The following is a 15,919-nucleotide window of genomic DNA, read 5'->3' as shown; positions in this document are numbered from 1 at the left end:
CCATGCACCTGGCAACCCTAAATGGTATCCGGACACAGAAGCCAAAAACTGGACTGTCCGGTAAAACCCAGATGGGTGGCAACCAATGTTCCCTCTAATTTTTTCCACCTGTGTACGGAATGAATTTTATGTGCAGCACCAATCTCGAGGTAATGTGTGAATGTGTGCCACCAGTAGAAACAAAAAACCTTAGATATAGAAAGATATTAACTTTTAATATATAATAGCTATAACCATAATGAAGCTGAGGCAGCCCAAGAGAAAAGCTGTCACACTGAAGACTACTGTGGTGGCAAAATGACACTAGTGGGAGCTATGGCCACACAGAGGAATGATTCTGTCACCTACACCAACCTCTATGGGGGCCTCACAAACCCTGTAGCAAAGGGTTTGAGAGGGATAGGTTTGGAGGCTTGAAGGGGAACCCCCAGCCCCAGGGGCTGCGGTGAGGAAAGAGGACTCCTCCCAGCCCTCTCTCCCCGCAGCAACCCCAGACAGACGTCTCTTCCTGGCTGCTGTAGGGCTGGGGCTGGGGCTGGGGGAGAGACGTCTCTCCCTGGCTGCTGCAGCCCTGCGCGCTCCAAGCTCCCCACCCCCACCTCATCCCACTGCCCCCACCCCAACCTCCTATTCCCCCCCCACACACACACACACCCCTCACTTCTTACTCCATCCTCTCCAGAGTCTAGGCAACCTGTGACTGCGCTCCTGCATGGCTCCACTAATTAGGTGTGCAGTTCCTGATGCCCTCTTTGGTGGCCACGCAGGTGCGCACCTCAGAGGGAATGCAGGTGGCAACCCTATGTTAAAATGGTGATAAGATGGACATGAAAACAAGAAGGGTAAAGGTGACTCAACCTGGGGACACAGGAGCAACCTGTATGGGGTCTTTCCAGTCTCCTAACAGCTGCTATTGCTATGTCTTCACTGACAAAAACAAGGGTTTTGCAGCAGGATAACTATTTTTATAGCAGCATAGCTAACCCACATTATAGTGGAGACAAGGCATCCGTAGTTTTACTGCAAGGTAAACTAGATGAGATGAACCATGGGTGGGGTATAGTCTCATTGACTTCCGGTTAATAACTAAAAACTACAGTGGTGAACAATATTTTCCTAGCAGGGAAATTAAACTAGATTGCGTATTAGATTATTGCCATCGCCTTAATCCATCTTGTAAAGAGCTGTGTAAATTTACTACACTGTATAAATAAGTAACTTAGCAGTGTTCTATGCCTAAGTTGTTTAATGACTAACTGATAGCATGCCATAAAAGGAGATTTCTGTATGTTTATTACTATAGCTCTTCCAGTGTTTTATGTGAGCTGAATGAAATGCTGAAATATGTTAACATACCAAATGTCCAAAAGGGGCGGAATAGAAGTTATGCTTCCAGGAACACTTTAAATAGTATGGGTGAGGGAAAAGGAGGTTTCTGATACTGTGACATTTCATTATGATAAATTATTGCAGCTTATTGCACTGGAATATTATAATTAAGGATAGATAGCACTTCCCTTAGAAAATCTTAGGCCTGGCCTACACTACAAGGTTAGGTTGACATACGTTGCCTTGCGTCAACCTAGCAGTGGAAGTGTCTTCACTTACGTTTTGGCTCCTGTCTACATAAGTGTGCTTCTGCACCAATTCAGTAACCCCACCTCCCTGAGCAGCATAGAGCAATGGTCAATGTAATTAGGTCGACACAGTGTCAGTGTAGACACTGCCTTGCATGTGTTGACTATTACTGGCTTTCAGGAGCCGTCCCACGATGCCCCACGCTGACAATACATTTGATACAAGCGCTCCTGGTGAGGACACGCAGTGCTTGATGCAAGGAGCAAAGTGCATGCACGCACAAGCACACCTCCCCCCCCCCCGGACTCCTGTCCTATCCAACCCCCCTGTTCCCTGATGGGGGGGGCCCCCCCAGGACCCCTGCCCCATCCACTCCCTGTCCCCTGACTGCCCCTGGAACCCCCGCCCCTGACTGCCCCCTGCTGCCCCGTCCAACCCCTCCTCTCTTTCCTGACTGCCCCCCCGACCCCATTCAACCCCCCTGTTCTCTGTCTTCTGACTGCCCCTGCCCTCTATCCAACTCCCCCGCTCCCTGCCCTCTTACCATGCTGCCTGGAGCACTGGTGGCTGGCAGTGCTACGGCCATGCTGCCCAGCTGGAGCCAGCCATGCACCGCGCAGCACAGAGCACTGGGTCAGGCTGGGCTCTGCAGCTGCGCTGCCCCAGGAGCTCACAGCTGTGCTGTGCAGAGCATTGCATCGGCGGCGGAGTGAGCTGAGGCTGTAGGGGAGGGGGAACAGCAGGGGAGGGGCCGGGGGCAAGCCGGCCGGGCAGGAGGGACCCGCGGGCCGAATGTGGCCTGCGGGCTGTAATTTGCCCACCTCTGATCTAGAGATTCATGAGTCTGCTACAGCCTTGGATAAGAGCCCATGTGGCTTTTAGGTCATGCAGTAGAGGCTCATACGCTAAACCTCAGATGTCTCAGGTTCGCTCCTGCCTGCTGACAACTGGGGCCTGTTTGCATTATATAGACATAGCCTTACTTTGCAGGGGCTTGTAACTGTCTTCTTGCACTTCCAAAATATAGTAAATAAGGGGGTTTTGGTCCTAAGTTGGTATCTTTTCATCAAAGTAAAACATTTTTAAACTATTGACTCCTTCCGTTCCCCTCCTGCCAGTTTCCAAAGCTCTATTCATGACTCTGTTCACTTTGCCAAAGAATTATTCAGTAATAAGCAGGAATTACATCTGTTGATTGGGCCACTCACTGTGTGTACTGAGGTGTTTTCTCAGAGGGAGAGATTAATTTCCTAAATCCTTGCAAGGTGTACAGTTACTGTGATGATAGGGGATGGGACACATATGTACTTACCCTACACAGCTGGCTTGAGGGGTTTTTTAGTTGATAAGGGAGTTATGTTGACTGAACAAGCTAGGTACGTACTTAGTCCCATTATGACCTATGAATAAACTAGGGCATTTTATTTTAAACAGACTTTCTACCAGCTGGTGAAACGTAGTGGCTCAAAAATCTTCCCCTATGTATAGCCAATCGGGAAGCAGAAATTTGATATCTGATTGGTTATCATTGCCCCAGGCTTCAGTATTGACAGCTTCTACAGAGGTCAAAAAAAAAAATGCCTTGGGTTGTTTTTGGCCTGTCAAGATTTTTTTAGAATGTAATTTTTATTCAATGTTTTAAGTCTAGTAAGATGTAATATAGTATGATTCCATTTAAAATAAAAACAAACACATGCCTTTACATTAAGCCCTGGATTGTTTCTCTGAGCCTTTTGATTTAGAAAGTAGCCTGGGAGGTGTAGATTTTATACTTTCTCTTGGACTTTATTTTTATTTAACTTATGCAGCTGTAATTCTGTACTCATATATGGTGAAACCTACGCCATTCCTAGAGAGCACGTAATTGGTCCAGACACACAATAAGCATTTATAAAATGTAAATACTTAAACGTGACTTTCAGAGTTGTTCGTGTAACTAAGCCAAAGACTCATACTGCCAGTGCTTTTGGTCTCAGTATTTTTTTTTCTGAAGAAAGAAACATTTTCTTTCTTTACCATAGTATGAGAATGCCGATGACATTAAAGCAGATGGTAATAGCAAGTTTTTAAGTTCAGTGTTTGGTGGAGTAGAGTCGCTAAACTTTTGTTGTCAGGTGACAAAGCAAAGCTGAAACATTTCTCAAAGGGCTTCTGAGATTATCAAACTCAGCCTTTATTTCTATAAAGTAATATTATGTGCATTTCTAAAGTAACTCTTACTGCAGTATCCTGAACTGGAGTCATGAGCATTCATTCATACATCTATTATGAAACAAATGGCAGAAATCCCTTTTACTTCAATGGAAGCAGAGCTAGGCTACTGCTGAGAGTTCTGGAAAATCCCACCTTTAAAAAGCTGCTTTCTTGTTCTGAGCATTTGAAAGTACTCTTTATCCACCTTTTCAGGCTTTCTGTTGACATTGCTTTTGGATGAGACTTAAATGAATAATTAAGGATTAGTTTAAAATGTGAATTTGAGGAAGTGGTTGATGTGTTTGTGGAAAGTTTATTTTGTTTGGACACACTGGCCAGGACTTGGGGCTCATGTCCAAGGGGTATAATGGAAGTCATTTCTGAATATGACTCTCTGAAGTCCTTTTTATGTTTAATCAAAGATAATTAAAATCAGTATGTGGTCCTACTCTGAAAATGTAGGGCTTATCTAAACATAATGTTTTGTATGGTTTAAATAGATCTACTTAGAAACAGATTATAGGAGATGCACCAATTTTACTAGTATGGACACAGTTATACTGCTAAAAAGGTTTCAGAGTAGCAGCCGTGTTAGTCTGTATCCGCAAAAAGAAGAACAGGAGGACTTGTGGCACCTTAGAGGTTAGTCTCTAAGGTGCCACAAGTCCTCCTGTTCTTCTTACTGCTAAAAAGGTGCTTCTATCTGGAATCAGCTATGCATGTTGGATGTAGTGAGTTTTAAAATCAATCACACTACAAACCCTGCAAACTCACACTGGGTTCTCTACCTACGGGTGCCTCATCACTGGTTATAAGGGTTCTAAACTAGACCCTCACTTATAACTATCAACTGCAATGGGTTTATAGGTGTAGCTGACTGGAACGTAGAAGTCCCTGAAACTAAGATCTTGTCTTCACTGCTGTGTTAGCTCGAGATGTAATCTGAGTGTTGCCCTTACCCCAAATCATGTCATTGCACACACATTTCTAACTCAAGTTAAGTTGTGCTTTAAACTGGAGCTAGTTTGGTCTGTCAGGGAGAGTGGGTTGAAGCATAAGTGCTGCTGATGCCGTTATACCTGTATCCAGTATTGAGTTAGAAGATACCGTGTAGAAATAGGTCAACAGAACTGACCTTTTATGTAGTCAGTCACATCTACCTGCTTTAGTGACAAACATAGATTTATACAGTAAACATACTTCGTCATACTTCTGTGACAGAGCTCAAAATGCTAAATTCTGAATGAAGGATTTTTTTTTTAAAGATTTACAAGAACCACAATTTCCATTACGCTTTTTTTATATACATCTTTGTGCGATATCTATTTGACTGGCAGTAGTTATTGGCGTACTTCAAATAGCTGATGAATTTTAGGAAGATTACTAGGCTATTTTAACCTTAAGTTAGAGTTACCTTTCCATCGTATAACTTGTACACAATTGTATAAAGAAACAAGATTAATATAGTGCATTACTCAGATGGGAAATGATGACCGAATCCATTTACTTGGGAGGTTGTATATTGGCTTAAAGATTTCTCTGTATTAAAGTCAACTTCAAAACCTAATCGGGCTAATAATGTAATGCATGTAAGTTCTAGATTTTGTTCATTTTTTACAAAAAAGTTTTCTAAGAGACCAACAGTCTGAGTTGCTGTTTCTCATTATTGCAAGTAGCCCCACACTCTGGAGGTTGCTAGACTTTTGCCACCCACAAGAACCCCTCCTCCTGGGATCTCTCTGTTCCTTCATGGTGAGACAGTGAGAGCATCTGTGGCAGGCTCCTACAAGAATGGTGGAAGCGGAGTGTTTGGAGTGGTGTGCTGGGTGCTGCAGTAATTGCAAAGAGGGTGTGTTCTCTTTTGTGTCTAGGCCAATGGTACCTAAAATTTAGGGTATGCTTACACTGCAGCTGAGAACTCAAATCCAGGGGGTCGGGCAGGTTTGAGCTTGGATGGCTAGCCTGTGCCTCTGCTGATGCCACAGTGTCCACACTTCTATTTCTAGTATGCTAGTGTAAACCACACACGGATGGGGGTCTGTCGGTGTTATGCTAGCTTGAGCCAAGGACGGTACCATGAGTCTGTCTACCTGGGCTGGGTGGCTTGCTCCCAGCTGCAGTGTACGCATACCCTTAATCTCCTCCAAGAGTGAGGAAGAGATCTCACAAGATATAGCCTCTCCCCCTAAGCAGGTGGCCCACCCTGTGGGGAGACACCAATCTTGTCCATCAGTCATGCAGGCAAAGGGGTTTGTGTCTTAGCTCAGCTCTGAACCTAGCCGCTGTCCTTCAAGCCATTTTGTGATTGTAACCTTCACTGTAACCTTTGCTTTGCATTGTATCCTTCCTGTTTTTGATTGAGAAACCCAAGCGGTGTTGAAAACTTGTCTCATCTGACAAGGACAGTCTATTCTGGATACTGTGCTCATAGTTGGGGCTGGGACACCTCAGAGGGCTAACAGAGAGAGCCATCAAGGGCCATCAGTGCTGTCACTCGGCTGTCAGCACATCCATGTGAACAAGGTACTCTCTACAAGAAGGCTGGCTGAAGGAAGGGACTGCAGCTCTGCAGCCTGGACACATGGCAAAAGGGGTCAGAGTATAGCCTTGAAATGCTGACCAAACCCAGGACTTGTAGGAGGTATAGGGTGAGACGGGGGGAAAACTGGAGGGGGGGGGAGCGGGGAGAGTGCTGCTTTCAGGGCTGTTTGTTTTTCAAATATCTTTAACTCTGTAGTACTAGCTTTAATTCTTGAAACTATGGTTAAGAAATTTCTTTGCTAAGCTTGTGTCCCTTGCTTTACTGCCATGTTGTCCCTGAAGGATTTCACTAGAAAACCAGAGTTCCCACAACCAGATGGACTCTGGGAGAATGTGTCTAAACAACTCTGGGGTTGGGAGGGCCAAGGCACAGGTCCCAAGATGTAGGGAGCCAGGCTGTCCGCTCCCGTGCCCAGAAGGGTGTCAGATATAGTCTGCACGCAGGATTGTGTCTCAGATCTCCCCCAGACTAGGAGTAGTGACCAGTAACTACCCAGACCCAGGGGACCTTAGAAGCATGTGTGTCTGTCCAGAAAGGACCAGTTTGACACTTAAGCTCCAGGATGCACTCTTGTGGCAGACAGACAAAGTTAAGAGAACACTATGTAGAACTGTCTCACAAGGTCCATCTTGCCTTTCATGTTATCAACACCACAAAAACCTTGAACAGAAGTTTGATTCTGTTGTTGCATTGGGGATTGCTGAGTACAATTAAGCTACAATTAAAACTGAGTCTTGTCAGTGACTGTATCTCTCAAAGCAATGTAGAACCCTATTACAAGAATGGGGTGGGGGGAGGGATAGCTCAGTGGTTTGAGCATTGGCCTGCTGCACCCAGGGTTGTGAGTTCAATCCTTGAGGGGGCCACTTAGGGATCTGGGGCAAAATCAGTACTTGGTCCTGCTAGTAAAGGCAGGGGGCTGGACTCAATGACCTTTCAAGGTCCCTTCCAGTTCTAGGAGATAGGATATCTCCATTATTATAAGAAAAATTTCGTTTTGTTATCTCTGGCAAACAATGTTTTGTAAATCATAAGAACATAAAAATGGCAATAATGGGTCAGATCAGTGGTCCATCTAGCCCAGTATCCTGTCTTCCGACAGTGGCTGGTAGTAGATGCTTCAGAGGAAATGACTAGAACAGGACAATTATTGAGTGACCCACCCCCAGTGATCCACTCCCAACTTCTAGCAAAATCACTACACTAAGCAACAAAGAAAATAATTTACAACCTTAACTTCATTATTTAATCAGGGCACTTAAAGAATTGGAATACTATAGTGAAGATTGCAAAACTGATTCTATTATAGCACCTGCTTTTCAGGCACACTTTCTTTAATTATTCTTGTGGATTAGAATTTCCTGTTTGTTTTGTTTCAGCCCAAAAGTGAAATGTAGATGAGTGGAACATTTGTGTGGGCTCTTTCAGCAGTTTTGAGTTCTTGGAAGTTTCCAATCTCAAATTAACATTTTGGCATTTCATCACTGCGTATTGACCCAATAATACTAAAATTGATACGAGTCAGGTTTATATGGCTTTCTTATTTCAAAAAGACAACTAATCTGGGTAGCCCATTTCCTCTAGAACAGGGGTTCTCAAACTTCATTGCACCGCAACCCCCTTCTGACCACAAAAATTACTACATGACCCCTCAAGGGGGACGAAGTCTGAGCTCACCCCAGGCGGGGGCAAAGCCAAAGCCCAAGACCTTCAGCCCCAGGTGAGGGAGGCGGGGGGGAGGTCTGTAACCTGAACCCTGCCAGCTAAGGCTGACGCCTTCGGGCTTTTGCCCCAGGTGGTGGGGCTCAAACTTCGTTAGATTAAGTCTAACGCCAGCCCTGGTGACCCCATTAAAATGGGGTCCTGACCCACTTTGGGGTCCTGACCCACAGTTTGAGAACCGCTGCTCTAGAAATTCTTAATCCCAAATGTGTTTCCCTTTTTTCATCCCACTGAAGCTGGCAGGTACAGGCCTTTCATTAACAGTTTCTGAATAGTACCCTTCAGACCTCTTGTAAACAAATGTGGATATTTTGCATAGTGCTCAGTCATAGCTAAATATGTGTGCAATATGTGTAACATGAATTTTAAGGTACAGTGAACTCAAGTTTATTACAATTTTATACAGAAATTAAATGGTTGAAATGTAAAAATTCAGAATTGTCAGATGTAGTTGCCCCCAGATATTAATGATCACTTATCAATTAGTTCATTGACTAGTTCATTGATTGTCTAGGTTTTACCAACAGAAATCAGGGAAAAATAAAATGTAGCTCATCTCAAAACTGACTCCAGGAGTTGGGTAGAACCCACAAATAACTTTAAAAACAATTTTTTTAAAGTTTCTTAAACATTTTTTTCACTATTATAGATCATGAGAAGAACCTACAAAAAATCTTAGTTATGCAGCTGGAAAATACATGTAGCATTAGCTTTCCCCCCCCCCACCCTAAACTGACTGCAACTAATTTTAAGCTGTACTTGGGTGGTAGTTTCATTTGGAAGTAAACATTGTGTTAGTTTAAACTAACTTGCTGAAACCTGGGATAAATTCAAGTTGTTGGTGAAAAGTAATACGACAGTGGAACTATGAAGCCATTTTTATTAAAGAAATTAGACTTAAGTAAATGGCCACCATGTAGAATCAAATGCAGACCTGGTGTAAGTGCTTGCAACACTCTTGACTTGTGTGGAATTCCACCTACTGACAACAAAGTGAACGAAACACACACACAGTGAGTAATGTGACATCTGTGACTAAAGTCAGCAGGTCACAGCTCATTTACTTAATAGACTAACTAAAAAAACTTGCATTGACTTTGTTGAGGGGGTATGTCTCTGTACCACTTCTTAGCATCAGGGTGTGATTAATTTTGAATCCAGTTTATTCAGAGAATTTATTTTTTGTTGTTTGTATTTCAGTAGCAGCCACGATGCGTTGGGCACTACTCAAATGCACAGGAAGGCACAGCACCTACCACAAAAAGTTGTCAGTCTAATAAAGACAAGCAACATACAAAGGGAGGGAGGAGTAGGATGCAATCAAAAGAGAGACACAAAGTATGTTCGTGATATACTTTTTTTTGGTGACACACTGATCTTTTATTCAAACCAGTGTTCCTTTTTTTTTTTTCCTCCCGCTGGCAGCCTCTTCCCTTGACTGAGTGATGCTTCCTGTCTTCCATTCTTGGTAGAGAATCTATGTGTTCTGCCAGAATGCAGCTGTCATTTGAAACAATCTGTTCTGTGCTTTGGTGTAGGCTGGGTGTTCAAAGGGGAGCTCTGTTGATTCTTACACATTTAAGAGATTAGAGCGTGACTTCAACCCCCCCCCGGTTATAAAGGCTTAAAGACCAGCTGCAGAAGGAAGTATTAGGAGACCATTTCACTAGCCAGGGCTTTCTACAGTGAAGTGGTTTAGGGTATGGTCTGTGTGGATTGGGAGGAGAGGCATGCTACTATTTCTATCAAACAGCCCCTCAGTTTTTTAAATGTAATTAAAAATAAATCCACAAACAGCAGTGCTATATAAAATTCCTAAAAGGGTTTCTTCACAGCATCCATTTCTGGTGTGCATCCCCCACCCCAGGCAGAAGACCTTTTCCTTACGCTAGCATGAAACTTAGTCAAATAATTGTTTGCTAAAACACTTGGTTAGAGTCACTCCTTTTTCCAAAAATATCTATGAAACCCCGAATGTACAGAAATAGAGGTGGGTGGGGAGAGTCTGTGGCAATATTTTTTTATTTTTGTGAGAGCAGTTGAGAACCTGTTTGTCTGATTTTTCTTTTTATGAAGAAAAGAAAAAATAAATGTAGCTGATTGGATTTACCTAGCTTCCTTAGCAGTAACGGCTGAAGGAAAAAACATTTCTATTGGACAAGTGAGTCTGGAAGGTAATTGATGCCAAAATCACATGATAGAGTGCAGTCGTAAGGAGCTTGCTCACAGTTACAAAGGGTGCTTGTAGATGAGTTAATTGTCTAAAATAAGCCTCCCTTAATAATTGGCATGTACCTTGAATTTTGCCACCCACTAGGTGTACCAGGTATTCTGTTAAAAGTTTTTCTTCTAAAGACTATTTTGGGAGACCAATTAATATTTAGCCTATTTATATTTTTGTGTGTGTAAGGTGGATGCTTTCTGTTTCAGTTATTATCAGCATACACCCTCCTTTCCATGTAGTAATACTGCTTGAGAATATTAATTAAATTAAATTGAACCTAAAGACCACTTACCTTGAGCGTAAGGGAAAAAAACTAATTACTCTTTGGCTTCATCTATATTCACAAAGCTAGAAATTACTGCCTTTATCTCCCCATAGTGTTTTATTTGAAGCTGAAGGAAGAAAAACTTCTATTAGTATTCATATAATCTTTAAGCACCTTGAGATTCACACTGTTAATGCACTTGATTGTGGGGATGGAGGAAAATTTTAAGTCTCTCTGAATAAAGTTTTTTTTTTTTTTTTTTTTTAACACTATATGCCGTGGGAATGTAGTTTGAGCATGCAAGTTGAAGTAGACCAAAAGCTATTGAAGAATGTTTGATAAACCTCATGTTAAACTTATATATATATATATATATATTATCTTAGTTAGTATATTGTTTTTTTCCCCCCGATATGTATAAAAGTGTCATTTTTTTTTTTAAATTTGACTCACACCAATGGAAAGTGTAATTTCCATTAGAAAAACTATTACACTCTACTCGAAGGGTAATTACTGAAGGTAGAAAACTTCCCCAAAAGATGTGTTCGACTTAATCAAAAAATGGGATCAGTTTTATTCTGTTTATTACAGAAAACTACTTACCTTCCTAAGTTCTAAGTGAACATTAATTTTTTTTAAAATCACTTAATGTACTTCATCTAGGGTTGTAAAATTCAAGTTCTATCAGAAAAGTTCAAAAGATCTCCACAAGCTCCACAGACAGTCAATGAATATTTCAGCTGTTCAACTTTAGAGATCATAAGATCACATCTTTTTTTCCTCCTCCTCCTCTCTCTCCAGTCTGCAAAGACTGTTCTGTTTGTACAGTTTCTTGGAACAAAATCCATTGACAGTCTGCGCAGTAGATTTATTAAGCAAATACAGTAGCTCCTTCTGTAGCTTCCTTTCCTGTATCATGTCTGTAACCTCTGGCCCTCTTCCAAGATGTCAGGCCAAGCGGGATAGCTGGATACATTAATTGTGCTTATGTGGAGTTGAGGGGCTTAGACTTATTTCATCCACTTTTTTTTTTTAAACCTTGTCTAGCTAACTAATTCCTCGAGATATTTAGTTTTAAAGCAAACGTTGGCCTGTGGACCACTTGTTAGTGGTCTGTGGAGAGCTAGCTGGCTGGTGACATGGAACTGGCTATGTTCCTTGTTTCCAGCTGCTAAATACACTAAAAGAAGCTAAAAATGTATTTTTGTTCCATTTCAGTAATTGTTGTTGCTACCATAAGGATATTAAGTGGTTGTGAATGGGAAGATGGTCGACAAGACAGTATCTCCTTAAGATATGTTCCCACCCTATAAAACTGTTTTTGAGAACCAATGGCTTAAAGGATTGCATTCTTAATACTCTGTGGCACTATCTTCTCTGTAGTTAATGTGATTGCTTTGTTTGGTGTTGACAGTAGAATCCTATTAATTTGGACACTGCTTTCTAGTCGATGGCCTTTCTTCCCTACTAAGGAAAAACATCTTTTGTTAATCAGGCAATCTCAATCCTATTGGTGCTACCAGGGAGCTGTATAGCTTCAGGAAGCCCATTGTGTTATTAGACAGGCCTACAGAGTGAGAAGGCACTATCCACAAGGTGGGGTGTGGGGGTGAGGGGGCAGGGCAGGACTGCTAACTGCCTGGTGTCAGGTTGCCTAGCACGTGCAGTTTGTGAAAAGGAAGTCAGGCCCTTTCAGTGCTCACTTTTCCTTGGAATTCCTTTTGGTGCATACTCTTCAGAAAGGGAGTTTTATATGAAGGGTTTAGAAGAAACATGGTAGATAAATAAAAGTGTACATAGGATAAAAGCGGTGGGTTACACCTCAGTAATTAAAAATATATTTGAGACAAGTAAATGTTAATTCTTTCCAGTAAAACTATTGTTGCCAATCCATTATTAAATCAAAACAAACAAAAGACCCGAGTTGCACCGTCCTTGTGCTTTCCACAACAGTTGTCTGTTAAACTTGTAGTTCACAAAATGAACTGAGATTTTTTGATACAATCCAACAAAAGATCAAAAGTCTAATATTGAGAGTGACTGTATGTAATTGTGAGAAAGAAAACAGACATGGTGGATGTAGGACGGTATCTCGGCTATTAAATGTCTTAGCTTCTCCCAGGCTCTCTGGCAACCTGATTGTTTTTAGGGCTCTGTGTGTCTGTGGGCTTTTTTTGTTAAGGTGAACTAAACTTTATTTAAAGTTCAAAAACTAAAAGCTCAAATGATTAATAAATTTACCAATAAATTATAGTTTTAAAATCACTTCCTCCTTCACTTACCTGCCAAGACCTGTGTTCAGGCCCTCTGGATTCTGTATTTTTCTCATGCTGTAGGTGGTGCCTATGGGCTCTACAGTTAGAGCTGGAGATGTAATTTCCAGCTCGGGGAGACATAGGCACACTAGGTGGGTTGTCTACATTGCGACTTTGTTGACAAAACTTTTGCGTTTCACAGGTACTTAAAAAAGCACCCCCGTGAAAGACAAAAGTTTTGCCGACGCAAGTGGCACTGTGAACGCGGCTTTGTCCCGCTCTTGGGACGGGAAGTATTTTGTCAGCAAAAGTGCTGACAAACTACCGACAAAATACTGACAGAGAGTGTTCACACACACACTGACTTTTAGCGACAAGGCTGTATCAACATAGCCTTGTCGCTCAAATCTGCGTAGTGTAGACAAGCCCTAAGTGTACTAGCTCAGTGGAAGCTAGTGCACCTACGTCTCCCTGAGCTGGAAATTACATCTCCAGCTCTAACTGTAGAGCCTATAGGCATCAGCTGTAGCATGAGGAAAAATACAAAACCCAGAGGGCCTGAACACACTCTGCAGTTATAGGTTACAAATTGTTGTAATGAGCCATAAAGCTAGTGTCTCCATGGAAACCATGATTTTTAGAGTCTAGCAGAGTTATGAATTTAACTTCCAATCTCGTCTTTTGAAAGAGTTGTGCAGGTTTCTTTTGAGGATGAGGACTGATAGATCAGATATGGAGTGATCACTTTGTGAAAAGGGTTCACCCACAGGTGGTAGGATGTTTGTCTTCCGTCATTTTTCTGGGTTAGTTTATTCAAGAGCTTAGTGATGGTTGTTGGCGCATTTAATGCACTGAATGAGGTACATCACATGTTGTGATAAGCATATGTAGGACCCATGGATCTTGAAAGCTGTGTTGTGGAGTGTGTTGAATGTCGTAGCTATAGAGATATATCTGCAGGTTTTACCTCTGTTGTTTGGCAGGCTCTGGTGCTCCTTTGAGGTGGTGTGTCCTCGTCTGTGGGGGAGCTTGCTGAGGTTGGGGGTTATTTGTTTGAAGGCCAAAAGAGGAGGTTTAGGAAAGATTTTTCATGTGTGAGACACACCTTAATGCACTTAAAACCACCTTCACCAAACAAGAACATTCCATCAGAGAAGTAGATCATATTGCGGAATAGGCCACATAAATACCTCAAGAGAACCTGCTTCAATACAGGGGGGGGAAAATCCACCAACTAAACACCCCTACTTGTCACCTACCAACCCATATTGGAACCCATGTGGGGTATCAACAAACAATCAAACCCCATAATTGAAAGAAATCTTTCCTGAACCCCCTCTTCTGGCCTTCAAACAACCCCATAATTTCTCCAGTGCTCTTCAGTCTGAATTAAAATTGAAAGCTTGTGGTGCACACAGGTGAATCAGCTCTTGTTCTGAGGCCAGTGCTCCATTCAGATGAACTAAACCTGAGGAGAATGCCCAATGGTATACATTATCAGGAAATTACTTTTAGGAGACATGATGTATACCTTTTGAGGAGGAGGTGGGTATTGCTTCTGTGTGGGGACTCCAAACTCCAAACTCATTCCTCCCCTAATTTTAATTTACATATGTATTTGAGGTGATCATGACTGACCTTCATTTGCTGGCCTGTTCACACCTGATGAGTGGAGTTAATGTAAAACTGCTGGTAATAATGGAGTATAGTCTAATAGCATTATTGTTATGATCCACCTTAGTGGAGCTAAAACTGGAAGGCTTCCCAGAAAGGTGATCTAGGGTATGTTTTGACGTGCACTTTGCATAGTGCAGAACACAAATTAGGGTATCAAACCACACAGTGGTCCTTAAGAGAATAGGTGGCTTAGCTTTCTGGGGGATGAAGGGAGTGCTTAGGAAAAATTGGGGGAACCTGGCTAGCGCGTTTAAAAGTTTGTATTTTAAAATGGAAGCATCTCCTTTCTGGCCCTATTTGTGTGTGTGAGAGAGAGAGAGAGAATGGGAGAACACTGGGAATTTCTCAAATTATTTGCAGTGATGTCTAGAGAACATCCCATACAATCCAAGAGACAGAGTCTGGTAATGCATTCATATAAAAATATCCTTTGCTAAAGACCTCTAAACATCTTTGTATAAGTTAATTTGAATTTGTCTTTTGTTAAGTGTGAATTGTTCCTCCCTTGTTGACTAAGTTTTTACACTCAACTCAATGGAGTTGGTCTGTAACGTGATAAGTTTTGAACACTGCATCCAATCAATTCCAAAATTTTGGGAAATGTGGTAGGCATCAGTGGGCAGAACTCTGTTGATTTGGTGATATTTGGAAGCTGGGACAAGGGAAATGGTGGACAGATGGAGCTCCTTGCATGTGGGTAGCAGACCCAGCAGCTTCAACCACTTCTAATTGTTTATAGATCAAAGAACCAGTAGATGGGAGCCATAGAATCATAGGACTGGAAAGGACCTCAGTAGGCCATCTAATCCAGTCTCCTCCAGTCAAGGCAGGACTAAGTAATAACTAGACCATTCTTGACCATTCCTAACATGTTTTTTACGACTTCCAATGATGGAGATTCCACAACTTCCCTAGACAGTTTGTTCCAGTGCTTAATTGCCTTGACAGTCAGTAAGTTTTTCCTAATGTCCAACCTAAACCTCCCTTGCTGCTATCTTAAGCCCATAGCTTCTTGTCCTATCCTCAGAAGTTAAGGAGAACAATTTGTCTCCCTCCTCGTAATAACATTTTATTATTTGAAAACTGTCATGTCCCCCCTCTGTCTTCTCTTCTCCAGATTAAACAAACCCAACTTTTTCAATCTTTCTTCAGAGTTCATGTTTCCTAGACCTTTAATCATTTTTGTTGCTCTTCTCTGAACTTTCGTCAATGTGTCTCCACATCTTTCCTGAAAGGTGGCGTCCAGAACGGGACACAATACTTCAGTGGAGGCTTATCAGCACGGAGTAAAGTGGAAGAATTACTTTTTGTGTCTTGCTTAAACACTCCTGATATATCATATCCAGAATGATGATACCTCCCACCCTTTTTTTTTGTGTGTGCAACAGTGTTACATTGTTGACTCCTATTTAGCTTGTGATCCAAGGTAACCCCCCTATGAAGCAACGGTGCGCAACCCTCTA

At 42.1% G+C, this 15,919-nt stretch overlaps 1 protein-coding gene across 11 annotated transcripts in view; it reads left to right on the top strand.

Moving 5' to 3' along the window:
• The window catches only part of GAREM1 (GRB2 associated regulator of MAPK1 subtype 1), a 138,992-nt gene that overhangs the window by 53,511 nt on the left and 69,562 nt on the right, over positions 1-15,919 (top strand). Inside the window, exon 1 of one of the 11 annotated variants that reach the window (XM_065585447.1) lies at positions 6,288-6,419. The exons of 9 other annotated variants lie outside the window; for them this stretch is intronic. In XM_065585447.1, coding sequence (XP_065441519.1) covers positions 6,384-6,419 — 36 coding nt within the window. In that variant the 5' untranslated portion in view covers positions 6,288-6,383. Of the gene's footprint in view, positions 1-6,287; positions 6,420-15,919 lie in introns of those variants that run through there. One more of the 11 variants, XM_065585448.1, reaches the window with a different exon arrangement.

Source organism: Chrysemys picta, chromosome 2 (genome assembly GCF_011386835.1).
Source record: "Chrysemys picta bellii isolate R12L10 chromosome 2, ASM1138683v2, whole genome shotgun sequence".
Lineage (NCBI taxonomy): Eukaryota > Metazoa > Chordata > Testudines > Emydidae > Chrysemys > Chrysemys picta.
This window is presented reverse-complemented; position numbering and strand designations above follow the sequence as displayed.